The sequence below is a fragment of the Cardiocondyla obscurior genome, linkage group LG09 (assembly GCF_019399895.1).
Source record: "Cardiocondyla obscurior isolate alpha-2009 linkage group LG09, Cobs3.1, whole genome shotgun sequence".
Lineage (NCBI taxonomy): Eukaryota > Metazoa > Arthropoda > Insecta > Hymenoptera > Formicidae > Cardiocondyla > Cardiocondyla obscurior.
Window position 1 is genome coordinate 3220766 of NC_091872.1, and position 27828 is coordinate 3248593.

The window sequence follows — 27828 nt, forward strand, 5'->3', positions numbered from 1 at the left end:
GGCAAAGCGTCGGCGTTTTCCACGTAGCCGGTCCGGCAAGTAACCTTGATCCTTTCGCGAGTCGTCGTACGTGACAGCCGTCGTTCCGGTGGACCGTTTTAGTGTCGATCGAGGCATCGTCGAAGCAGCAGCCAGTTTCTCTACGAGTTCGCCGACGTTCCCTGTGCGCTACAGGATGAAAACGCTCGTCCACGTTCTTCTCATTGCGGCGTGCTTCGTCGCGTGCGCACGCAGTTTTCCAAGTGAGTGCATTCTGAATTTAATAATATTTTTTTTTTCTTTTTTTTTTCCTCCTCTTACCTCGCGCGTGTCTCGCGAGTATCGCAAATTTCAATTCGTAAATATCAAGATCGAAATTCCACGACAAAGTTGTCGCGGAGAATTTTACTCCTGCACTGCCACGTCAGCGTTTATTGTATTCGAAATACGTCGCGAACTTCCTGTCGACTTTCCGATATCTAAATCAGGGTTTTTTTTTTAACGTTACCGGTTGCGGTGAGCGCGATTGTATTTTTAAATTAAATTTTTATTTTAAAACCTCTCGCGTGAGAGAATTGCGATGCGTTTAGATCTTCTTAGCGCGTGGCATTTTCTTAATAATTAATTTAGAGTTAAGGCAATGGGTTTGTAATTGCGATTTAGTTTTGCAATTACGATTATCATTTTGAATGTAAATAACCGTCGATATACTCGTCCGTTATTTTTCGCCAACGAGACATTTTATGAATTGATGTTACTACATCCTGATTCCCTCTTAATTTGGAATCTATTTAATTATTGTTTGGACTGCCCGTCAGTAATCTTCTCAAGATAGTTCATCTATAACTATAAACCGGATTATTGAAGTCAGTTAATAGAATATTCCATTGTGCTATAATCGGCTCTTTCGACTCAAAATGCAGAACTATGCGATGAAACGCTACGTCAAGTCGATAAAAATCAACGTGGTAAAAACAAATTCTAATCTAATGTCTGAGGCGAATTAATAAGTATTTGCAAGCGTGCTTCGTTAATAAATCAAACAGATAAATATTTTAATTGATTTACAAATTTAAATCGTGCAAACACATTTATATTATATTAGATAAAAAAATTTTTTTTTTTAAATAATCAAATAAGAGCTGTGTTACATGATGGATAAGTTCGGTTTAAGTTTTAAACTTGCAATTTGTATGTTTGCGCAAACAAATTATTGATTTTTTTTTAAGAAAGGAGGAAATAAACGGGATGAGGGAAGTTCAGGCTTTTATGCATTTTGGGTTGCAGTTAGAACAGTATTAAGCTTAATCTATATTTCCACGGCTATTTTTCACGTATCTGTAGCATCGACATTTTACCGTCACCATCTCGAGATTCTCCATCGAGCGAGATTATTTTCAGTTCACGACATTTATACATCATTATAAGGCAAGTCGGGTAGTCCCTCCCTCCCTCCCTCCACACCCTCCGACTGGCGAATATCGCGATTGAATGTCAGGTCACGAAGAAATCGTGGAACCAGATAGCACGCTCGAACTACTTAAGGTCGTTGTTTACTCGATTACAACTCGATATGAAATTCACTTCCCCGGCAAGGACTTTGCTAATTAGCATCGGACCCGATTTTGCGAGACGGCAACGGCAGGAAGCTCGTTTAATTGGAGCTGCTTCGTCCCCAAGATAATTGTCCGAGCGAATTCCCGTCGAACTCCAATTTATTCCTCCTGATTTTAATGTAACTTTATCTCCCGGCCCGACGTTTGTGTGTCTCGGCCGGTTTCAACCGCGCGGAAATCTTCGTAAAAATAAGTCGACCTGGCTTTTCCGGGCAAATTGCGAGTTACTATTTTGCTATTGCTATTTCGCTAATTTATCAAGAGTTCAATTACTCTTTACGGTAATATTCAGCATAAAATCGTTCTTGACGTATCGGGTGCGTATAAATATATAATAATTACAAATGCAACGAAACATATCGGGAATGAATTACAATCTTTTTTAATGAGTGAAAGTCGTTTAAATTATTAAAACGAATATTATTTATCGCATATAAAATTGCTTTTATAGGATTTTTATGTGGTATTAATAATGCGACGTTAAACTTTCGTTTCGACGTCGCCCCGGCGCCGGTTTTGGTATGCGAATACGTTCGTTTTCTCATCTGTTTAAAAATATCGTTTATGATTTTTACGACGCGGGCAGCCCCGCGTCTAAAACAGATTAACGAGTTTGCATTCGAATAATTGTACATGCATAAATGCATGCCGCGTTATTGCGGAGAGCAGCAACATTTGTAAAACAGTCTCGGAACTTTGTGCATATTCGTTGAAGCACCAAATGATACGAATATTTTAACCCAGCGCCCCATCGTGACGCGCCACGCGTATTGCAGGTACGCTTCTGAATAACTTGGAACGCGCTGAAACAACAATTAAAGCTTTCAGATTGTTAATTGTTATTGCAAAAGATACCGAAGAGAAATACGCGCGCGGACGATAGTCGGGGGCTCCGCGGGAAGAGAACTTTCGTAATTGTTGAATCATTAGTGGCCTTGTTCGGCCGTGGCGGCGCAGACGCGCGGTGTGCAATCATACAATTAAATTTCTTTCGCCATGGGTGAACGTTACGCGCCGGTTATTACTTCGGTGAGGAGTACGACGCCTCCGGCGAGGTGTTTCTCCTAACGTGATGCACCTGCCAGTTTCCATGCCGCGGAATTTCGCCGGTACAGCGCGCGGTCTCTCCGCAGGCGAGAACGTCTGCTCTCATTACGCTCGCTGACAGCCGGGTGACAGCCGGATAATAATGTAATTTTTGAGACGTTCCCCGGGACAGCGACTTGCCAACAAGCTACGAAAATCGAGTTTCGGCGAGTTTCGATCGCGGTGAGCTCTCCGCTTCGTTCGCCTCGCGCCCGGCTAAGGTAGATAGGCGAGGTGGCGGTTTGTAAGCATCAAGCAGCCCGTCACGCCGGCGTATAAACAGATTGCGCTTAATCCTATTAAGAATACATAATCGTCACTGCTGGGGTAATCTCGCTGCTGGGGTAATCGCGCGTCGCCTTTAAGACGCGGCCTGCGTAATCGTCTGCAATCGTAAATCTCTCTCTCGTGCAACAAACATGACGTTTTTGCGCCGCGAAGCGATCTCTGCACCGCGGTTCATCCGCGTAATGCCAGCGATTGTACCTCGTGCGAAAATCGGCACGCTTAGCGGCGGTCGAATTTGCGAGTCGTTTCATCGAGCGTAAGTGCGCGGGACTCTAGATATATTTGCTAATGATCAATTGTGTCATTACTGGATTTATTGAGGAATTACATAAGATGATAGAGAGGCACTTTATATCCGATCGAACGATCAGCGTTCAATCGTTTTACCGTTCAAGTCACCATTTCGTAACCACTGGCGCACTAATGTGTATGCGTTTCAATTTCGTCCCGTTGCGGCAATCGGCAGTTGTAATGAGTATTTTTCATTTTATTCGGCGCGCCGGCGCGAGTCATCGTCGTATATCCCACACGCAAGCATAAATTTATGTTCGCGTAAAAATCTGCCGCGTAAATCACTCATGCCGCTCGGCGCCAATTACAGTGGAGAAAAAAAAATAATCGCGACTAATTACTTCCGACACCTCGCCTCGCTTGGTCTCCGAGCGGTTTGAGTTCAGCGTCGCATGCCTATTGCGCAATCCGGCAGTGTCATTCCTTCTTCCTATGTTCCGCTTCGCGTTCGACGAGCCTCCCGGTTGCCGGCCTTTCCTTTCACCCGCCTGCCTCACACGTGCACCGTATTACACTATCGCGCTCTACAATGCGGATGCGTGACGTGCAACAGCAGCGCAGCATCGAACTGAGAGCGATATTATAATGTACTCCGGCTAGATACTTTTACGCCTCGAATTTTTGCCGTCAAAGTTCTACTCTTGATCCCTCTGGGTGGCATATAATATTTTTTTTTTTTTTTTTTTTACAACGTCGGCAGCACGTACACGGCGATGGCATTTACGAGGGATACGTCTATATAATTTAAATGTACACTTATACCGATACTTCGCGCGGAAAAGAAAAATTCGAAAAGACATTTCTATCGCGTATCGTTATTATAGCACGCCATACTTAGCGCGACTCCGCACGTGAAGTGTCCTTGCGTGTCGACGGCTTAGTTTGTTGTGCACCTCCGTATCTGGAGGCGAAGTACTGCCGCGGATTATGACCAACTCATATTATTTGCCTGTCGCGAGCAGCCTGACCCCGTTGACGTAGTGTTGGACTTGCCTTGAGTGGCAGTGGCACCGCAGAATATGCCTCCATTAAATATTCAGCCCGCGTTTTCCGCCGCCGCCGCCGCCGCCTTACGGTCATTTAAATGAAAAAAGGCAGCGCGCCGCAAACTTTTTGCCGGCGCATCTTTTTTTTCTTTACTTCTCCGACGTAATCCAAGGGTCAATATCTTGATTGCAATTCTGCGAAATTAACTGCGTAGAACAAAATCCATCTCGTAGATGCGCACGTGATCGAACAGTTACCAGCGATGATATAATAAAATAAAAATAGTTATTTAATATTGAACTTAGAAAATTACATTTATCTGACAATTTTATATTAATATATTTTAATATTGCACGTATCTTTAGAACAAATGTTTCCGATATGTAGGCAAATGAAAACGATATTTAAACTGTGGTTAATAATAAGGCATATCGCATCATTTATTTTTATATTTTGTAATAAATTATATCAAAAATTAAAATCCACTCTCATATTACATTGAAATATAATATAACTATGCAAGATTAATTTAACTGTATTGCCAATAAAAATCAATGTACACGTAACATTGAATTATAAAAAATATTATTAATTCACCGAGAAGAAAAACACGCGGATTTGAACTTTTGATTAAATATATTTTTTTTTTAAATAATAATATTTTATTTTATTTTATATAATTTTATAAAGTAAATAAATTATCAGCCTTTACGTGTACAATCTTTTTATTCATGCAAAAGTCGGGGCAATTTGTTACGAGATATCATAAGATAGGGTACCCTCCCAGGCACGTGACATAAGATGAAACGAGTATACATTTCAGGATTAAAGTAAAGCGCGTCCTTAGCTTCAACTGGTACACGACTTTTGTTCCGACAATGCATTTTACCACGTGCAACGTGTAATTCGCGCAAGAAACACGCTGTTATAATAACATTTATATGCAAGCACACCATACATTGCCGCGTGTAATTAGAGCCTTTGCGACTCGCTCCCTAGGTTTCGGACAGCTGATCGCTTACACGCTGATTAACACAAGAAAAAAAAAATAACAGGGAAAAAAAAAATCCTCGGAACACAATTGCGATTTATATTAAGTGATTTGCGAAGCAAAGACAAGAATAAAAATTCACTAACGGAAAGTCTTCTGATTTTTCGCGAAAAGAAATAACGCGCTGCTATAGCGGTGAATTAATTAGTGCTTTGTAGTGAAACATTTCGAGAAGAATTAATTTATAATTTTTATATTATTTGCATGTCAGGGCTTGATTTACGTATATTTAAGGCATTGGCCGTCCACCTCGCGCTGCGTATAATATCGACATTGGACCTTGCTTAAAAGCACGAACACTCGCGATGCCATGGCCGTTATAGTGATTTAACGGCGTCGTTTAATGCAACATATATCGGGGCGATCTTGCATATGTGTGAAAGAAATGCCGCCGTTAAACATCACGCATAAAAGTCTTTACTGGCAGGTAATTTGCCTATCGCTATTTGCCGCACACGCGCGGCAATGGGGCGGCTAGATAATAAAAACATTATTCGGGCGTAGTTCTTGAATCAAACAAATCATCCTGCGCATTTGCACGAAAAATTGCGAGCTGCTTTTAAAGAGGAAGACCACCATTAAACGGTGACGGTGCGCTTTGTCTGCAAAATTTATGCGGCAAAAGTGTTTTTAATCTTGAAGGGTCTAGCAAGCATCGATTCGAACGAAATGCTCCAGTTTTATTTTAGAAGCGTATCGTAATACGGAAAAATTTTTCGGAGCAGCGAATTCGTAACTCCGCGCGTTTTAAAATGTAATACGCGTATCTTTTGACAAGGGTCATTATGTTGGCAGTATCCGCGCATAAAATCTATATTCCGCCTGATTTGTTATTCGGATCAATTTTTAGCGTGCCCTTTTCTCCCAATCTTTTGTTGCTGCATAATCAAAACGGTTTTAACCGAAACTCTCCTCGCGAGCCAATATTTTTATGAGATAAAAGTCGAGAACGGTTTTAAGTTATCGAAATAACGACCAGCTGAAAGCTAACGAGACGTAAAAACTTCGTAATTATATAAAATCGAATGAAACTTGGCATGCGAAACTTTCCGTATTAACACTTTCGCGAAGAGGCAAGAAAGGGAAATATAACCCGGCTTCGGGAAAGCCGGGGGATTACGAAAAGGACGTGGCTCGCGTCAATATTCCCGAAACGGTGACGTCAAGTTTTGCATTTAGCAAGTGCTACGTCTACGTCTATTTACGGGGCTTTAGCTGCGCCAGTTTGTCATAATATCAAACCGCTGGTCACAGTAATTATTATAACGTACGAATACATTTGCATAGCATAAACTTTTTCAGATCATAAAATTTTGTTCGCAAACAAATCAGTGTTAAAATTTTTTTTTTTTTTTTTTTTTTTACTTTTTTATTTTCTTTATTTTTAGAACTTTACACTTCAATTTTTTAATTCAATTTTACACAACGTGGCAGTTAGGCTGCTCTAAAATTAGACTTAATTAATTCTTATCGCATGCAGATGATAAGGCGACATTGAGCGGTACAAATACGCTTGTAAGTACGAAGAAAAAGCTCGCAATTGTCGGCAGCGAGGAAGGAGGAAATAGCGGTGAAGGCAAACACTAATGTACAGCGGACAAAACGCGCCGTAGCCATTCTTGTTGACGTAAAGAATTATGGGATGGTCGTTCGGTCAGTCGGCGGCAGACAATCCAATTACCCGCGAGTCGCGAAGCCATAAACTGCCGCGACCCTTGGCAATGGTGGCGGCGGAGAACGATAGAGTAATTATGAATAGGTGAGCGCATATCGCGCACGGACATCGAAATCGGATCTGCCAGGTGGAAATTCGTTTGAAACCAATCATTAGCGCCTCCTCCCCCTCCCCTCCCCCCCTCTCGCTTCCTCGTCTCGCGCTCGCTTTTTGTCGTATATCGCGCCGCTGTAATCGCCCGCCTTTCCGAAAGTCTAATAACGAGGCTAACGAATATTCCTCCGAAACAAATTGAAATCCAATCTTGCGTTTCGGTGAATCTGTCGGGAGCGAAAGTCAATGCGCCATTGATTTTCAGGGACGATGAGCGCTACTCGCCGGAACTTACGATAATTTCCGAGGAGGGAGATGAGACCGTTCGATTTATTGGTAAAAAAAAGAGGGAAAAAAAATGAAATAAAATTAATTTTCGCCGATTTTCAGAATCGGTAATAAAAGCGAGGATTTTGCGTTTCCCGACCTCGATTTGAAATAGCATTGCCGAAGCGCACGAGCCCTTGTAGCGTGAGGATTGAAAATAAGTTACGAAAGTCACGATTGTAGAATGGTTCGCGTATAATTATCAGTCTGAAAATGAGAATATCTCGAAGTGGAGTAATAATATTTTGTAAAAGAGAGAACAAGTTGTTGAATAAATCATCTGGAAGATTAATGGAATTCCCAGCCGAATGTAAGAATACGCAAGATAACGGAGAAGGCAAAAACTTTTTTTTTTTTTTTTTTATTTTTTTGATATATGTTCCTCGGAATCACGTTACGCGTACATTAGTTACACACAAAAAAAAGTGACGCATTTGGGAGACATGAAAAAATGACGTGTTTGTAAATTTCCATACTCGTAACCCCAGTTCGCGATAACTAGAACATTGCACGTAAAAATAGATACAATGGTGCAAATAGCGAGTAATTAGTGACAAACTGATTACGCGTTTGAGGATTCTCAGAAAAAGTACGTAGGTATAATAATAGTTTTTTTTCCCACGGCAAGTAAACGAGAGAGATAAAGAAAGAGATACGCGTATCGTTAACTGGAAAAAACGGATATTGTTTGCAATTTATTTTCCACGTCTCTTTTCGGGTGTTTCTGACAATAAGTAAATAATAGCGTATGCTATCTTGTGAGTTTAAAAGCGTAACAGTAAAACGGTGTCATATTTTTTACTTCAGAACGAATTTTCTTCGTCGCGCTACGTGAATTCACGCTTCTTCGTTTTACGTGAAGATTTTCACTATGATTCGTCATTATCTTTACCAAGTCTATCTCCGAATTGTCTCGGAAGGTACGTGATGGCATCTTAGATTACGCTTAAAATCCCCGTTCCTGTGTAACATCCGCCGTCACATCCCATTGAGCTCTCCTCCCCTTTTAACCGCTTCTCACGCAACGTTCACCGAGCCAAGACATATAATCCGCGCCGCGTCTCGAGTATTTAAACGCCGTTAGAAGGAAGAAGTTTATCGCCAAGACATCGTATTGATCTTCACTTAAGCGACGCTACGTGCACGCACGTGCGTCAGTTATAATCCATGCTTCGCGTGATCATCGCGTTTCCGAAAACCACCGCCGGTGTGATCGACAAAATCGCGCGGAAAAAGCGTGCGAAAGCACAACGAGCTCTCGTATTTTTGCCCGAAAAAAAAAGAAAAGAGGAGAAAAAAAAAAAAAAAACTTTTCGGCTTAACGCGAATCGGATTAACACGGTAGTCTTCGATAATGCAGGATGGCGCGCAAATTCGGGACCATCTGCATTCCGTGCCGGAATACCTTTTATCCTTGTACAGCAATTCGCACGAACACGGGAATTCCCATTTTTGTATCGCGAAACAAAATTCGACGCTTTAGCGTATTTAGATTTGTGCGCCTAGATCTAAATAGCGCCGAATGTTTTATTTATCGCAGTGCGTGCAAATCGTTTCTCATCAAATAGCAATAATATTTTTCGACGTAATCGCATTTCGGCTACACGGCTTGCCGAATAGCAGATTTTATCAATGCGCGAGAAAGAGGAGGTGTGACAAATCGCGAGATGTGACGCTAATGATAACGGGGAGGGAAAAAAAAAAGTAGAGTAGCTGCCAAAGAATTATCGCGCTAGAGTTTATTTGTCATGATATTATTTACGCGTTCAATCTGTACAAATACTTTTATTATTACAAATGAATCTGTGCTTTAAAACATTCGATTCTTTTTTTTTACTTTTTGTGTATTTTTTTTATCGCGCATAAAATCTGCGAGCGTATTAAAAAAATAAAATAAAAAAACGAAGAAAAAAAACATGTTTAGTCTGAAGAATCCGTATTTATAACGTTTCCGCCATACGGCCGGGGCTATAAATTGCGTCGACGTCTGCATGTCTCTTGGAATACACGGCCGTAATTTTGCGACTTCATTACCACGCCATTTAACACACCTGGGGAGCACAGCACAGTACGTTACGCAACAATGGTGCTTAGCGTGTAATGCACCGACAGCGCCTAAGTCACGCTGAGATTTCGACGTCTTTACGCTCCACGTGTGTTCTCAAACCTAGCTGACGATCAAGCCATCAAAATTTTCGAATCGTAATTTCTGCGGTGGGTCGAACTTCATAGGGCGCACCCACGTGTACACGGGGGTGCGTGATACGGTGCCGCGTGTCAATCCTGACGCATTTACCTTCACTCAGCCTGCAATAACTTTCTTGCTTCCAAACGTGGATGATATACGAGCGGGCTGCGTACACATTCGCACGAATTCGTTCGCGCGCACCTATATAGGTATATGCGTGCCGGGTGCCCAAGTACTTCCAAGTTATTACGCCTTTGACATCAAGTACGTACTCGTGCGGTACGCGCTATTTCGATTCCAAGTTTCATAATGTCGGAGCCTCCGCAACACCACTTCCTGTTCCATCCATCTCGATTGGTAGGCGGCCCTGTCTATCCCTCCCTCGTCGTAACTCATCGGTTGAAACTGCAACTTTGATACCCGCGAAAGTCGACGTCGCCGTCGCTCTTATACAGAAAATTGGATCATTGAAATAATATGGAATCCGCCGTCGCGCAGCTCGTTCCGTTTCTCTCTGCGGCAAAATTAAATTCCAATTTCTGGGGAAAGTGCAGTTTACGTGACAAAAATCGGATTTCTTTTTTTTCTTCTTCTTTTCTTTTTCTTTTTTTCTTTTTTCAAACTAGAGGAATTTATCGCAACAATTGGCAAGTTCGCTGTTTTTACAGCTGAAAGTGGACATAATTTAATTATTAGATAAGACTTGATTATAATTATAATATGTATCAATGCTTGTAAATGAATGGATGTAATTTTGTTAGGACGTTAAGTTTGTACAGAGTTTTTTAATTTCTCTAGGGACTCGATGCACTTGCAGTTGTATGCTCTAAAAGACATCGCTACGAGCGATGGGTGATACAATGAGATAGCTTCCTCGGAGATTTCAATCGGTTTCCCTGTTTTTTTTTTTTTTCTTTTATTTTTTTTTCTTTTTTGGAGCTCGCGATATGCACGTACGAGATATTCTTTTTTTTTTATTTTTCTTCAACTTTTTTCCGGATCGTGTCTGCTATCGATTTTTCGCATTCCTCGTCGCATTGAAAATATTCTCGCATCGGCGGATTCATTTTCAGCGCAATCAAGTCGCTTGAGGTGTTCGGATAATGAGAAATAACTTCGACGAGACATTAAAATGCGTTCAAGAAAATCATTAAAATTACATGCGCGTTCTTACGATAAAAGGAGCGAGTAAAAGGAACGAATGGCAGCGTTCGAAATAATTTAGGAAATAATTTCGAATCGACGTGACGTCGCGCGACGTACATAATGCACGTGTACACATTACATCGAAGTCCTTCCCTCCCTCCTTCTCGCACGAAGTTTTTGCCGTAAAAACATACGACCAGTGCGAGTCTGAGAGCCTCTTGGAAATTTAAATAAACGCAAAAGCCTGCGTCTCCTCGCGCCGCTAACGCAAAGTTTAAGGAACTTTAATAAAACGCCCGACCGTCCCGGCGTCACCGCGCGACTTAAGGAGCGCCTCTAAAAAGTGTAACGTCGCGCGATCGTAATATCTTTGACAAATATTTATCCGTCTCCACGTGATGGCGGTGGGTCCGCGCGGTAAAATACACGCGTCGCGCGATAGAGTGAAAAGGGAAGCATATTTTACGAGACGTCGCGCGACAGCGACGGTGTCGGGGCCTGTAATTTCTCGTTCCAACGGGGCATGCATTTTTTTTCATGCAGTTACATCTCTTCCGGTAAAGCAGACTAAATAAACTACGAGGCTCGTCCGCCGACAATCGAGCGACCGGGGGTCTCTGTATGCGTACCTGTCCCGTTTCGTTTCGGGGGAAAAAAAAAAATTAGAAAAATGCGTATCGGTGCAAAAGACGTAAAACACGAGCGAATCACGGTGTTTCGCCGCCGGCGAAGCGGAGGTAGTGCAAAATCCATCGAGGTGAAACAGATTTGGATTAACGAAAACACGAGAATCCACCTAATCCTGAAAAGGGAAAATGTCTCATCTGGCCGCCGTGCAATTACACGGGGGCCGAATTCTAATTTCGGGTATTTTTCCCGTCAGATTTGAACTACGAATTTAATCCACTTGAACGAAATAATTTTGAAACAGCTGCGATTGTGGGAGAGGGAGGGTGGAAAATCCGGGAATATCTTTAAACAGGCAAAGTGAATGTTTTGCCCTCCGGGCTAAAGCTCTACGGCGACGAGCTTGCAGCGAGAGTTTCGCGTAAACAGGCGAACGTCGCGAGATATCTTCGTTATAAATAATAATGCGAACATAATACTCGAACTTCCCAGTTAATTAAGCGCTCCATTAATACGATGTTGCGCTGTAAACAAAGGCAATTCCCGCGGAATCTGCGCGCGAATTGGTTCGAAATTTTATTGTTCCTCCGTTCACCGTGTAATCGCTTATAATCCGCTGGTACTTTTAACTATCGTTCGATGCGAACTTGTTAAGCTGTTAATTTGATGCATCGTCGTCGTCGGCTGTGAGCATTTTTCACTACGGTTTTATCGCGCGAGCTCCTATTACAAAACTTTTCTACACGTTTAAAAACGGATAATACCTGTAATATTAGAGATATGAGATGGAGAGAGCGAGAAAGCGAGAGAAAGAGATAGAGAGAGAATGCTCGCAATAACAATAGAAATCATCATCCATTCACGTCAATTTCGATGAATCGGATTAATATTCCGTTTGATTGACGGCTTCATTATCTTCTGCGGTAACTGCCGCTATACAGGTCGTCTTTGGCGAACTGCGCTCGCTCCCTAACGATGCAGTAAGATGATACAATTTGAATATCGCGAAAAGAGGAAAAGGGAAAGTGCTCTTAGCGCGCGTTCGTTGTCAAATTTCGTGCGCGACGGCGCGCTGAAAGTTTCGAAACAAACCTTTAGACGTTTAATTGCTAATTAGAGCGAAAAACACCCGCATATGCAGCGTACGTTAGGCGTCGCGGTACAAACGTGCATATGCGCTCCCGTATAGAACTATGAATACTTTGCCGCTATTACTGTAATAGCCTTATATCGAACCGCTGAACGTTGAATCGATCCGGCCGATAAGTATTCCAATTAAGCATTCCGACCGTCCGACGACGATTCCGTACCCCAAAACTCTCCACCACTCGTGGAGTTCTCGCTGAAACAACGTACAGCTTATTACTTTTGAAAAGAAAAAAAAAAGAAAAAGCGAAAGGGGGGAAAAAAAAAGAAACTGCTAACTTGATACCCAATTGTAATCTTCATTATCTGGTTACCGAGCGTTAAATTGGGAAACTCACTACCGAGCTCTTAAAAGAAGCGAAATAAAAAAGAAGGTGAACGAAATCCTGGAAAAATCGATTTTTCACAGCGGCAATAAAGAATTTAACGCGCGTTTGTTTTCTTAATTTTTGGTTATATTCCTCAACGCGGTTCGATGAGAAATTCGTGGCCACGCGACTCGCTGGCTGCTCGATATTCACGTGCGACGCGCCATTCGGCATTCCTAATAGAATCCAAATGTGCGATAGCTCGGACGAGAATGCCGGGTAATATTTAATGATACTCGTCATTCTTTTCGCCGTGGGTGGATATCTGTTTTTGACAGCTACACGGTGGCGGTCCACCCGTAAGAAGTGGAATTTTGCCAGCTGCTTCCGAGAAGGCTGCGAAAACGCCGAATTTCAGGGACGGAATCTATCCGGGAAGGAAATATTAAAGAAATATTATATATATTTAACGGGAAAATAATTCGGGGATACGTTTGTTGACAAAACTGAGCGTCGCGTTTGTTTCGTTCGACGTCTCCCTCGCCGCGAGCTCGCGGGTCCCAGATGGTTTCTCGTGGAAATCCGTCAGGCTCGACTCGCGAAACGCGACCCACCATCCGTTCCTGGCGAGACTTCTATTTCATTCTGCAGTCAATGGCAGTCGCACCGCGAGGCTGCGACTCACAACCGGGGTACCCTCCTGCATCTGCGTTATACCCCCCCCCCTTTTTTTTTTATCGCGGTGCCGCATTAAGCTTGCCTAATGTCACTTGAAGAAACGGCGGTCGGAGGGAGCGCAGAAAAGTGGGAAGTATAAAAAACGAGCGGACCCGATAGATCGATCCGGCGGAAATTTCTCAGGGGAACAACGCCCGTGAGCGCAGTGCCGCAGGCCGTTCAAGCGCTATCCTACATCCATCACGCAGAATTTGCACATTGGTGCCGGACAACTAGATTTACTGGCGAAATACCCACCGGCGGGGCGGGAGAGGACGAGCCCCCGGTAATCACGCAAGGAATCCACGCAATTTATAAGGCGTATATAAATTGAAAATTATTTACAGAAAGAATTAATTCCGTTGTCGCGCGTATATACCATTCGTATGAATATTTATGCCACCCTTCGTGCTAATGTGACTCCTTAAACCGGCCGCGCGAACCCCGAACGTTGCAGGCGAGGCCTGTAGCGAAAAGAATTTCGTCGCGAATGAGATCTCTCGAGCTCGAAAGCGAGTACCATCGTTCTCTCGATCAAAGCAGAAAAATAACTGCGAAGCAATAAGCAACGATATCGGTAAAAAGCATTAAAGCGCAAGCGCCCCGGTAGACTTTCATATATTTCGCACGTTGAATTGCAATGTAAATAATTAATCGTCACTATTTATCAACGCGGTAATGCATAGTGGACGCATAAATTCGTAACGTATTATTAATCTCTTACGCGATGAAAATTTGTGCTTTTACGCGCGATCGATACGGCAGCGCGGGCGCGCGTTTTATCAATCCCCGCGAAATTAATAATTTAATTTGCGCGACACGTATCCGTTTTCAGCGGGAATTAATATCACTGGCCGAGGATCGATTTTTCCGCGAGTACGATTCGATAAGATCGGCTCTTTACCGCGATCACGTCAGAGGCGTTTCGGCCGCGCAATATCAATCCTCCGCCGCCGTTTTTCAGCTGCGAGCTTCACGCTCGTGGATTTTCTCGGGTCCGCGTTACTGCGCTTCTTGCATGCAGAAGGGGAATAGATTGACTGAAATTGACACCTACACTCCCGTCCGTCAATGCGAATTGACGACGACCGAATTGGATAATCGGTGGAAACGCCACGATCGCGCCGGCGATGTGAACGTATCGTTGGCACATCCTCATCTTTTATCCTCACATCATTGTCACTTTCGTCCTCATTTCCCTTGCCCCTAATTTTTCAATATATCTCCCATCGGATTTTTTTAACGCGCGCTATTCGATATTAATGCAACCAACTTTTCTCTAGTTTCTTTGACGATAGCGTTTTTTTTTTATATTTTTTTATTTTTTTGCCCTTTTTTCATCAAAATTCGTAGTTTTTATTGAAAATTTTTGTTTTATTTCAAGAACGGTAACGTAAAAATTTGCAAAAATTCGTGAAATTATTTGTAACATGTCCTTTTGTTTTATTCGTCGAAAGTCAAATTACTGCGCCCGGGCGATTTTGCGGAAAAAATTCACGTAAAATCGAGATATAGTCGTGGCTACACCAGTCGGTAATATTCGTTAGAAATCCTTCACAAGCACTACTATCTGGATTGGATGATGTATGATGTAATTAATGGTTATTTCGCGGCTAATTGCCCAAGCGATTATGACTTTTCCGCGTGTATATCGTCGCAACGCTGCACCGCCACGACAAACGAGAGAAAGGAGTTTTAAATAGCACCGTCCTAAATAAATTGCAGAATAAGTTCGCTCATCGATGTAACATATATCAAATTTTAGATGCATCACAGATGATAACATGTATAAAATATAAAATGAAGATGACAAAATTGAATAATGAAATAAATTACTTAGGAACATTTATTACAATTACATATACATCAATAACGTAATAATAAAGTAATTATTCATGCTATCGTAAGAGCTCAGGCTTATCAATCAAGTAAAACGACAATTTAGCTTTAAAGGAAAGAAAAAAAAAGAAAGAAAATTTAAGAATAAAACTGTTTAAATATTATAAATAAGTAGGACACTACGACTAAGTTGTTATTTTTGCACTTTATGAAAAATTTATAAATAATATAACCTTTCTACACTTGATATGTTTAATCAATTTTAATTTTAATATTTTTACATTTTACGATTTTACTTCTGCTGAGAAAAATGCATCGCACGATATAAATAATTTTTTTTTTTTTTTTTGTTACAGGTATAGGATACGACGAAGATGACGAGGACAATGGCAGCTACGACTTTCATGTGCCGGACTTCTTCTCTGGTACGTAACACTCGCAATTATTTCTAGACGTGCATTTCGAATTCGAGAAAAATAATATAAACACTTTCAGTAAATTAGATAATAATTGACACAAAATTTCATCTCCGTCTGATATCGTTTCGTGCAATAACTGTTTCGTATCATCTGATACTGTTTACATAATATGAATTAATTTTTATCGAACAATGCGCGCACATTCCGATGTTTTTATTGCATGTTTTACGCTAGATGACCGCGATGAAATATCGATTTTATTCATACGTGGGAAAGGGGGGATGGAGAGGGGGGAGGGGGGGATGGATGCTGGTGTTTAATGGAAATGTGAAATTTTGTTTTTGATGTTGAATACCGCGCGCCACGAAAATACGAGCTTTATGAACGGGCGTATCGGATCGGAGACATTAAATACCGGGCGCGACCCTGCTATTTTCGTTAGCGCCTCCGCGCATCTCGTACGCAACCGGCGCAGAGTTTCGCTGAAACCCAGCCGGTGCACGCGAGAGTGCGAATTCGCGTGTCCGTGACAGGTGGGATCATAGAGGCGCGCGCAAATATCGCGCACGCATCGTACGGGGCGGCGAACGGAAATGTAACCGTGCATCCACGATTGCATCGCGCGCGTCAGCCTCATATCCCGCTTACATGCGGTTTGCCTGAGCGTAACTTCCGTCAGTCTGCGCCTACAGGGACATTTGGTATTGTTTATGGTATACCAATTACCCCCTCCCTCTCTCCCCCGTTCTATCGGGATCCGCGTATCGGGCGAATCCTACTTAGCGATATTCCACGTACGGCTATCAATCAATAGCCACTCTCGGGTGTCGTGCCAAAATCAATTATTATTAAGATACTTAATCGTATCGCGAATATCCTTCGCGGTAATAGGTCAGTCACGTCGGTGGATAGGTACCGGGATCATTTATTCAAAGAAATACAGTCTATTATGAACGAGGCTAAAATCAGCTTGCAAATGAAATTATCTTCGTGAAGCTTTAATTACACTATACGATTTATAATACGAACGGAGGAAAACACGTTGCATTTTTTAAAGGGATACCCGGGCGAGGGCAAAGTCTTTTTTTTTTTTTTTTTTTTTTAAAGTTTACAGGCCACAGATAGGCACGAATTAACGGGCCGTGATAGCCCAAGATTTTCGTTTCGTCCGCGGCGATACGTTATCCGGAAAACGTTAAAGTCGCTATCCACTTCCTTTCGGATAACGGATAATAATAATCGGAATTTCAAATACCCCTCGTTGCCGGTGCATTAAGTCGGCCGATGCCGCGCCGTACGTGTGTTCTGTAGATTATCGCGCGGCTTTACGGGAAGGCAACTTCCGCTCTTCCGCGTTCCGGGATGATCAACAATCTCCTGTAAACCAGTTCGAATGGGAGATACGCCGGTCGTGTTATACGCACAGCTTGCATATATGTATGCGTACGCGGATGGCGTGTGTGCGTGCGCGACCGCGGTAATAATGTCTGCCGGGTAATGAGTCGCTTATTCGTGTGCGAGTGCATGCGTACCCTCCCGTCACCCTCGTCGCGCAACAATCCGAGCACTCCGAATCTATCGCTAAACGATATCGTGCCCGTAGGTCATGCCTTCGCCCCGACAATGTATCGCTATTTAGCTATCATCGATGATCGCATTTAAGGGAATCCGCATGCGGAACTGCTGGACCCGCATTAATGATTCGCGCGTGCGTCGTTCTGGAGACTTCCGCGCGGAAATCTACGCCGCTCGATCGAGCCCAGCGTCATTAAAACATCATCCGGAAGTTTAAACAGACGGCCGAAATGAAAGGAGCCGGGGAAAAGAGTAGAGGGGATATTACGTTAAAATATTTGGGAATAAAAATTGGGGACGTGAAACGCTTTTGTACAAACGCACGGGGAGAATTTAGGAAAAGGAAAGTATATAATAAAACGGAACGTCTTCCTGATTGGAATCTAGAAGGGAAGACTGACTAACGGTGAAGTTCCGCCTTTTTCTTAGTTCCTCTTCCGGAAGAGTAAATATAGAATAGACAAATACAAACCGACGTTGATACGTAACGTCTCCGTGCTTGCTGCCCGGCTGTGCGCCAAGGAAATTTGCAGAAGATGAACGCACACGGTTAGAGTCGCAATCGCAAACCAGATGCATTTGAAAAACTTGTTTATCTTGGAGCAAGCTTTTTTTTATCTTTCTTTTTTTTCTTTTTTTTTTTTCTCCTGATCGCGAGCTCACTGGCCACTCGGTGTGTGTGAAACGGAGTTAAATAAAACGACAGTGAAAAAGCCGCTCGCGCGCTGGACGTATATTTTCGTGCCTTTTTACTAACTAATATTTAACAAAATTCTCGTTAAATATTTTCATGCGTTTTGCACACGCGACGCGCGTTTTATAAATATTTATGGGGCCCAAACAATATGCGTCAAAACGGCGAATATCCATTCGAATAAGCAAAAATTTTATACGATGGGGTTAGAGGGGGGAGAGAAAGGGGGAGGGGAAGGGTCAGCCGAGCGGAATTGCCGTCTTGTGAAAAATTCGCGCGATTCCCCTCCCGAAAGTGCCAGGCGACTTCGGCGCAATTTCCTTAATGCACGTATAAGCGCTATCGCGGTTCTTATCGCGAGACGTATAGCCGCAGGAATAGCCGGTGCCGGTGTTACGTCCATCGCACCGTTAATCGATATACGCGAGTGTGGCGTTACACCGCGGCGAGAGAAAGAATAACAGGTAGCCGTCGTGGTATTCTAATGAACGCAATTACCAGAAAATATTGTTCTAATTAGCCAAGTTGCGATTACCAACGCGTTACAAAAAGTAGCAGATTTCCGCCGGGCCGGGAGGAGAGAGACCCGGTCGATACGAAACTTCGTAAATTCGGATTTTATAGGACGTGATGCAATATTGAATGGACGGGAGGGTTTTTTTTTTTTTTAGAACTTCAGAAATCCAATGCGTTTAATAACCAACGGAATTAATTCGCTTATAAAAGATACGTACAATATTCGTGAAAGATTATCAAATTATATTAAATATTATAACGTTATATTAAATATTATAACGTTAACCGTATTTTCGTTTTTTTTTTTTTTTTTTTTTTTATTTGCACCGTAGTGAGTCTGCGCTCCGCCTTTAGGTAAATATAACAAGTCAATTTTATTGAATCAGCAATAACACGACGTCATAAATTTTATTGGAGTAAAAGCGAAAATACCACGTCCGATCCCGAAAGAAACAGGATCACACGGATTTTCCCGTCATTTTTAATTCGAGTGAAAATTCAATTAGTTATTCTGATTTTACAGCGAGTGGTTAAAATTAAATCGTGCAGATTAAATATATTTTTAGCTAGTGACTAGCTTAGTATCGATCATAATTTCTAAGGAAACATTTTTTATTTAATGACGATCTAATTAGTGTTTAATCGTTACTGTACAGAATTAAATAAAAAAATCTATCTAGTGCCTATCCAGCCAATGTCCAGCGCGGTCATACAGCGAGATAATTATCACTGACTAATGCCGAGCTAGAAAAGCTAGATATCTAAACGTTTTTCGCCGCGTAATAGTCCACTACGGCGTACTGACTTATGCTACGCGAGCTCGAGTAGCCGAATCCGCCGGGTCGGTCCGGCTACCGCGGTCAGCTGTGAGCACGTGCGCGATTGTGCATGCATATTTTTGCGCGTCCGTAAAAGTATAATACGCGACTAAGGTGGCCCCCGATCGATTCAGCGGTGATTAACGGTGTTGTCGCGTGGAATTCGTAACAAGGTGATCCCCGAGATCCGGCACAAGTGGGCGAGGAGACGGCACGTGTAACGCGCGCCCAGCGGAATAAAATCTGTTACCGCGACGTGTACGGCCGGTGTTGTTTCATGGCCTTTCGAAGTGGCGCAGCGGGTAAAGGTCGCCGGTTAAAATGCTAAGCTCCGCGACGATATGAAATAATGCACTCGCGAGAAGTAACGCCGCGCGTTATGCATAATCCATAATTCCCTGCATCAATATTAACGCAAAAAATTGTTTCGGAGAGAAGCGTGTCCGGAAGTTATATTAAATCACCGGGCACGTTGTAACGTACGCCCGGCAGATTAAGCGGGTTGATATCGAGCGCAACTACGTTAAATTAGAAATATCTGTTTTATTAAATACATTGTTAATGCCGTAGATAAAGGGAAATTCCGTACCGTGAAATATATATTGAATACGCAGTTTATTTGTACCGAATATTTATGTGAAAAAAAAAAAATTAATTAATTTAATTACCGGGTTTTTTTTTTTTTTTAAAGCGAACATGTAATGCGCGTATGTGAAGGCTAGATGTACAACATCAGTGTACTGATAATTTCATAATTTAACGTCATTACCGAGTTTTCCCGAGCGCTGATCCCTTTTTTCAGTCCTTTCACGAAAGAAAGCTTTTCCCTATCCTGAAATTGCGCTTGATATCGCGCGCGGCATGATTAAAGCGCGACCAAAAATTAAATTTTTCAGAGAAAATTAACAGGTTGCGCAGGAGAATTAATTGGCGCGACTATTCGCGACCTCCGCTATTTTCAAAGAGCCGCTCTCTGTCTCTTTCTCTCGCGCGCGCGGCATATTTTCCCAGGTAGCGGGATGGACGCCGTATCCGTATAAACCGCAACCCGTGTGTGTACGGCAAATTAATAAATTAATGAATTGATAAATTGATAGATAAATTCGACTGCGATAATTTGCGCGCGGAACAATTTATCGAGAGAAATTTATTGAAAAGGAGGAGGCTTAATAAATTTTACAATAATTTTTTGGATGCCCGCTGGCACGATGCCGAGTTTTTACGAAATTTAAATTACACGTCGGAGTAAAAAGTCCGTCAAACATTTTGAATTTTTGCGAAACCCAACGGTATATTGCAAGTCCTGATTGCAATACGCGCTTTTGAGATATTATTAAAAATACGTGTAAGAGGAAAAAAAGAAAAAAAAAAAATCGGTAAACAAAATACGTTGGCATAGGTGTACAAGTATTGAAGAAATGCTTTATACTTTTGATCATTGCGATTCCAGTCGACTTTTTGGATAAATCACATAGGCTCGCAAACACCGGGGAGAAGTGATACGCGTGAGCGGCATGGTACAGCCGCTGTGCGATCCTTTACGTCTATCTCATACATCAAATTCTGCGGAGCACTCGTGCAGAATGCAGACCGCAACGAATAGTTTCAGCAGTACGGCTATTTGCAAGTCGCGACACGCTCAAGTCGCCGTGACGTCAAGCTCGAAGCTTTGATTACGTTACCGCGCGTCCGATCGACCGAAGTGAGAGCCGGAGATTCGTCCGCACGTCGCTGCACGGAATCGGAAATGCGTCGACACGTTTCGAGACATTCGTGTGCTCCTTTTCAGCACGATTAAGCTGAAGATACACGGATACGGTGGCGTTAAGAAAAAAAAAAGGACCACTTTATCTCGCGATAAAAACACGTCTCCGCGCGTGCGGAAGGCAGCGAAGTATCGATCACGAAGCAAAGGTTACCGCGGAATCGAACACGCGACTTCAAGGTTGGCGCACGAAAGAGTCCGCGAAGTTTATTAGATTACTTTCGCCATGGGAGAGGATTTTAGCGGCGCGGCGCCTACCAAAAGCGACGAGAAAGACGATAATCGGTCCCGATCCGCGCCATGCCGTGCGGCACCGCCGGTATAATTCGTAATCCAGGGACTGAAAGCAACCACCGGCATCGAATGGGACGGCAATTTACAGTATAATCGTTGATTGCGCGACTCGATGAATCGTTATTCAAATCCGCGTGACGCGGCGCCGTGGGAGGCCAGCGGGCTGGAAATGGGCCCGGGGGACCGGGAGCGCGAGCGGGTGCCTACGGTTGCCAATTTCCCAATCATTTCACGAGCTGTTTATTATTTTAGCGTCACGGATAATTTGGAATTTAATGCGAATGGCAATGGCCGAGCTATATCGTCGTCAGCGCGAAACTCCCTCGTCCCCCTCCGACACGAAAGTAGCGAAAAGAGCTGAACGATTTTGGTGAACTGAAAAGTGCTCTCGAAAAAAATTCCAGCAGGATTTCTTAAGGATTACTTCCGCGTTGATTTTTTTTTTTTTACTAAACACGTGTCTGTATTCTATAGAATTATTTTTAAAGTTAACTCCTAGTCGATAATTTCGAAGTGTTCTCTGTGTAAAAGCACTTAGCATGTTTCCATACCAAAGACGTAATCGTGAAGCCGAAATATATTTAGGTGAAAGATATACGTACGTAATACCACTGGTTGGCCTTCTCTCAAACTTTCGATACCAGTTTCGGCGATTATCGTTTTTTATGATTCACTGCTCGGCGAGAGACGTTTACGTCGCCGTCGAAGGCCGATAATTATCAGCTTTAACGTTCGGTGAATAAATCGTTTACCGCGGTATTTAATTTAACATGTACGCGCGAATTAAAAATAATTCATAATCCGAAACATGTATCGTCAAAGTAAAGGTATAATTAATAAAATTTTTAGTGTCATTTATTTTATTATTTCAAGATTGCGTGCGTATCGCGATAGGGACGCGGGCGATAATCTCGTACCCACGAGATTCAGATCAACGTTAAAAGGCGCAATCGCGGTAGTTTAATTTTACGCAAAACCGGCAGTATTGATTTTATTCTAAATCCCACATATTTATATCGCTATAAGATAAGTGTAGCAGCAAACGTTTTTAAATTTCACCCACGGGGGACATACATATTCGGACATTTGCATTTTTTTTTTAAATATCTCGCTACGTGTTACTTAACGATCCGCGACTCCTGTGATAAAATTGTTACTTGTTGCTCGCCAAACTTGTCGAATCGATTGCCGCGTTTCCTTTCGCTGATTTTAGCGCGGCTGATAAATCGCCGCGCCGCTATACATATATGTAAATATATAAATATATATATTCGCCGTCGCGCCGAATTTCGAAATAAATGAAAATCACGGACGGGGCCGTTTTTAACAATAACCGGCCGTTTTGCCGGCTAATTAAAATTATCTGGGCGGCAAAGAGCCGGTAACGCGCCGATTTCAGCGGCACATCCGACGCCGGTTTCTCTCCCAACGGCGCCCGGCCCCCGCTCGCGTTATTGCACATTTTTCCGCATGCAAACGAACCCACCGCCGTCGAATAATATGCTGGCCCGGCGCCGTCCTCATTGAGATTCCGCCCGGCAATAATCAGCCGATACAGTCGACTATTTTATCCCCGGCAATCGCATTGTAAGCGCAATAAAGTATGCAAAATTTATCGGCACGGTCGACGGTGTTGCTCCCTCCCCTCCTTCGTTTTCTCACGTATACATGCCATCCGATCGCGCGGCATAAATTATTGTTACATTTTACAAAATACTGGGTCGCGGGATCGGCCACCATTTTATTTATAACACGTAACGACGACGTCTTATCGCGAGAACTAAGGGGAATTGCATAATGGCATGCGAGTACGCAAGCACGTATATTATTCTCGCGTATAAACATGTATTCAAGGAGATTCGAATTATTCAGGAGAGCTACAATGAGACGCGGCGAGACAAAAAAAAAGAGAAAGAAGAGGGAATGGACGAAGTTGATATTAAAAATTGAAAATTACGAAGAATTTATTAATAATCTCTAAATAAAGTGATTGAATTCCACTCGGCTGCGTCGCTATTTAAATTAACGCGGTAATAATAATAATTACGCGATTACCCTACTGATCGTTCGCGAGAATAATTTTACAGCGGGCGGAGGTGAAGGGGGAAAAGGTGAAGGGGGGAAGGAATGGGGATGCGAACGTGCCGTTAAATAAGCTCGATTGTCACGTACATGTTCACGAAAGGGCTAGTTTTCTGACGCGTGACGAGGTGCTCTTCGCGAGATTCAAAAGGAGACGCGGACGCGCCGCTATCTCATTTACCGTCTATGATGCCGTCTATGGCTCCGGCACTTGATTTCGCCGGACTAGTGTGCACACGACCTGATTCACGCCGAATCGCAATAAAGCGCTATTGGATCGTTAAAATGAAACGGAACGGAGACAACGGCGGTACGCAGTCGCCAAATGCACGACTCGCCGTGCAAGAATCTCGGCAAAAATTGCTACGCTGAACGCGTAACGATCTTGAGCGCAGCCGTCTGCATCGCGTTTTTTTTTTTTTTTTTTAAATAAGCGGAGCAGCACTTTGTTGGAACTTGACAAATTAAGCAACGAGCCACGACTCGGCAGCATTTAAAAATATACAACAGATAAAAAAATTAATAAGAAAACTATCGTGTTTATCGATTAACGAGAACTTTTCTGTAAAATAAGCGCGTCGACGCGTCAAAGTCCTCGGCAGATATATTTTTTAAACACCCATGCATTGACCGTCCGCTTTACAATCCGTTTAATTTCGACCATTATCCAGCAGCGCTTCATCGTACCTTTGTTATTGACGTTCGCAAATAAAATCAAGCAGGCAATTTAAAAGCCCGCACTAGTCCGCGAGAGCGTAGCATGAAACTCTTTTTTATTTCTGACTTTGTTCTTTTTTTTTTTCAGACTTTTTCTCCAGAGTGAGCCAGCACATCAACAACATATTCCACAACATACCCGACGTCACGGACATGCAGATTCCCGAAGGAGCGAACACTACGTCCACGACTAAGGTGAACACCTACTCGAAAGAGACCTAACTCTTAAGCCCGGAAGTCGATAATCCGCGGATTAGTTATCTCGCTGTCCTACGACGGAGATCCCGCTGGGTCGATCAGTAAGATTATCGCGGGATTCTTTCCGCAAAATCCCTCCCCGGTTAGGTCTCTCGCGAGCGACGAATTTCGGAATGCGATTTCGCACGTCAAGCGGCGAGGCCAGCGTCCGCCAAGAGCGAAGTAAAATAATCCACGGCGACACCGCGGAGAGGAAGTTCCACGTCGCGCCGGTCCGGACCCGGGGCCGGACGCGTCGCCGGGAGATAATGCATCGCCAGCAATTTACGTACACGTGTAAACTGCAACGAAATGACGGGCGAGGAGATGGGGAACGAAGCGAGAAGGGGGGATCCCCTTAACAATAGCGCGCCAAGTGCGCGACCACCGGGGGTTGGAGGGGAAAAGGGGTGATCGGATTACCGCATTTCCCGTCGCGTATTGTTACACGCTCGGAATCTGCGCTCCGCCAAATCTCACCGATATGTAAGTCGCTTAATACGTAATGCGACTTGCCGCACAAAGCGCGACTAACGGAAGCGGATAACTAGCCCGCCGAAAAGTTTCGCGAGTCTCGTCCTCGACGGGCATCGAGCTTTCGGGCGTGGATTGAAGGGAAAAAAAAAAGGAAAAAAAAAAAGAACAAAGGATGAGAACGGGCCGAGTTACCCGGCATCTCTTCCGAGATGTTACGGAGATGGGAAGATTAATTTTCTTTTGATTTGTTTTTAAATGCCTTCTGGTTAACGTGCGATTATGGTCAAACTTGACGCGTTAAATTCATCTCGTTAAGAGTTATCAGGGTTTTTGTTAAGCGCGTTTGCACGCTCGTAAATAATACAACTTTATCGTTCCAGACGCAGGAATTGAAACCGTACGGGAGGCCGTAAGAGTGCATTAAAAACGATGACGTGCAAAATTGTAACGGTGACGTGGCGATTTGTGTCGGAAAAATGTTGCGGCATTGTAAACGCGGGGACTTTCCTGCGCTTTCACGAGCGCGTAGAAAGTTTAATTAAACAGACCGATTCTGATAAATTCACGCTGAAACACTGTGTCTTTTTGCTCAGCAGGGGGGAAACTGCCGGCGTCGCTCTGTCACGTGCTAAACGCTCTGGAAATTCTTCAATAATAAAGCTTAATTAATTTTGATGATGCGTTTGTCAGCCGTGGAGTTGTAAATTATTCGATGAGCCTGTTTGCGTCTGAACTAGCTTCCTTCAGGGACACGTGCATGCAGTACGTGCATATTGCATTGTCTTTCTAACGAACCTCATTGTGACGAATCGGATTACAGTCAGAGTCGGAAGAAGAGCTTGAGAATAGTCGAACCAAGTCCTATCATCAGCAATTATAATTGTTTTTTTAATTTTTTTTTTTTAAACTGAATTCACAGCTTCGTAACTCGATAAGGAAGCACGGAGATTTTCCGTTCATGCGGCTGAGATTTTCTAATTTTTCAAAAACGGTTTGATTGCAGGTCATTAACGGTCATGTGGTGACGATAAACGAGACGACTTACTCGAGCGGCGACGAACTGGGCGGCACCGCGTTCCGCATTCGCATAATCGATGTAAAGCCGCAGAACGACACCGACACAATCGGTGGAGGCCTGGGGCCGGCGTCAGTGAAGCCGGAGACGAACGAAAGTCGCGAGACGGTCGAGGACTTCAACAACGAGATATCAAAGAACACGGAAACGCTGACCGCCTAAAGGGCGCTCGCTCGCGGGATTTGCCGATTCGATCCTCGACAGATCTCCGGGTGGAATCTTGAGGAGAGGCGACCTTTATTTACGGCTGTAGTAGAGTAACTTCGGTGCCACAGCGAGTGCGCGCCGCGTTAAAATAAAATATTACTGTAATATATATACATATATGTATACATAAAGTTGAGTTTCCGTTGTCTCCTATTGCCTCTTGGCAGCTCACGACGTTTACTTGCGTTCCCTCTGGGAAAGAAAATTGCCCCGTTGCTATAAAGGATAAGCTAGGGATATTTATAAACACTCCGGGTATTGCGCAAGTTGAAAAGAGAGCGGCTAATTGGTCCCCAATTAATTGCGATAATTTTAATTAATTGGTTAAAAGCTTTTAAATGATTCGGAATTAAATTAAAATTCTCGGTTAAACGTGGAATTGAAATAAATGAGAGTTAAAGTTCAATGCACGTTTACGTTTTTCCAACCGCGTGCACGTGTGCGTATGCATGTGGACGTTTTTATATCTTAAACAGAGTCGCAATTTGTACTATGAGATATTTATGCGAGACATTCGCTAGAGTATGGAAATAACTGGAAAACGTTCTCGTTTTCTTTCTAATATATATATTTTTTAAACCAATTACTTTAATCTTTTTCTAATACTTACGATAAACATACGTACTTGCTCGACGTTTACGTAGGTTGTGTTGGGGGGAAAAAAAAAAAAATTCCATATACTTTATAAATCAGAAATAAAAATAGTACATGATAACTAACGCTAATATTTGATAACCAATATTGTATTTTCTACATATATAATTCTCGTATATCTCGTTTCCACCTTACATATTTGCCGAAAAAAAATAATAGGTGAAAGTGTACGTGTATTGTACATATACGTATATGTGCAAAACTGTTTTGTAATAAGTAATTACGCCACTCTAGCGTTCGCCAAGCGTAATATTTACGCCAGTCTAGCTTGTCACGTTTTATGCGACCAGATACGAATATGAAATAAATTATAGCTAACTGTATTACATTATCACATTACTTTTGTACATTTACGAAGCGACGCGGAAACTTTTATCCCGTGAAAAAAGAATTTAATAAATCCGCACTTCCTACGCGTGGTACCCACAGATATCCCCGGCCTTTTCTGGTTTCCTTGATTATCATATTTCCTTTTTTTTTACTTTTTTTTTTGTGCTGAAAAAAAAACGCATGTAACATATAATATAAGGCATAAGGCGTATAATTATGTGGTGAAATAACCGACGCAAGTAAACGTCAGTGAAAGATTTCTGGTGACAAAGTTTAATAAGAAAGTCTATCGTGGGACGTCGATTTTTTTGTAATTTTATAAAAAGAAAAATGTACGTTCCTGTAGTGTTACTATCTTTCACGTAATTTTTACATACGTACAAGCGTATTGCGAACGTAAGTTGTTGCTGTAAATCGAAATGTTAAGAAAAAGTTAACGCAATAAAATAGTAGTAATAATAATGTATTATTTCTAAGAAAATTAATGCACTTTGTCTTTCTGCTTTTGCACGACACGGTAGTTATTGTTCAACATGGAAACTTTAATATTAATAATTACAAAATCATAAATGTAATTTTATATAATTTAATTAATGGGCAGTTA

At 42.7% G+C, this 27828-nt stretch overlaps 1 protein-coding gene across 1 annotated transcript; it reads left to right on the plus strand.

Annotated features, from left to right (window-relative positions):
- On the plus strand, window positions 1-27686 carry LOC139105788 (icarapin-like). Its single transcript, XM_070662080.1, has 4 exons — window positions 1-242; window positions 15721-15789; window positions 24333-24439; window positions 25962-27686. The coding sequence occupies exons 1-4, from the start codon at window positions 176-178 to the stop codon at window positions 26193-26195; spliced, it is 477 nt and encodes a 158-aa protein (XP_070518181.1). The 5' UTR covers window positions 1-175; the 3' UTR covers window positions 26196-27686.
- Window positions 27687-27828: the final 142 nt, after the last annotated feature.

Bases quoted from the DNA above. Each gene is read 5' to 3' on its own strand.
- LOC139105788 (XM_070662080.1), top strand. From the start codon at position 176: ATGAAAACGCTCGTCCACGTTCTTCTCATTGCGGCGTGCTTCGTCGCG. The intron at 15,790-24,332 runs GTACGTAACACT...TTTTTTTTTCAG, and splicing joins TGTGCCGGACTTCTTCTCTG to ACTTTTTCTCCAGAGTGAGC. The intron at 24,440-25,961 runs GTGAACACCTAC...GTTTGATTGCAG, and splicing joins ACACTACGTCCACGACTAAG to GTCATTAACGGTCATGTGGT.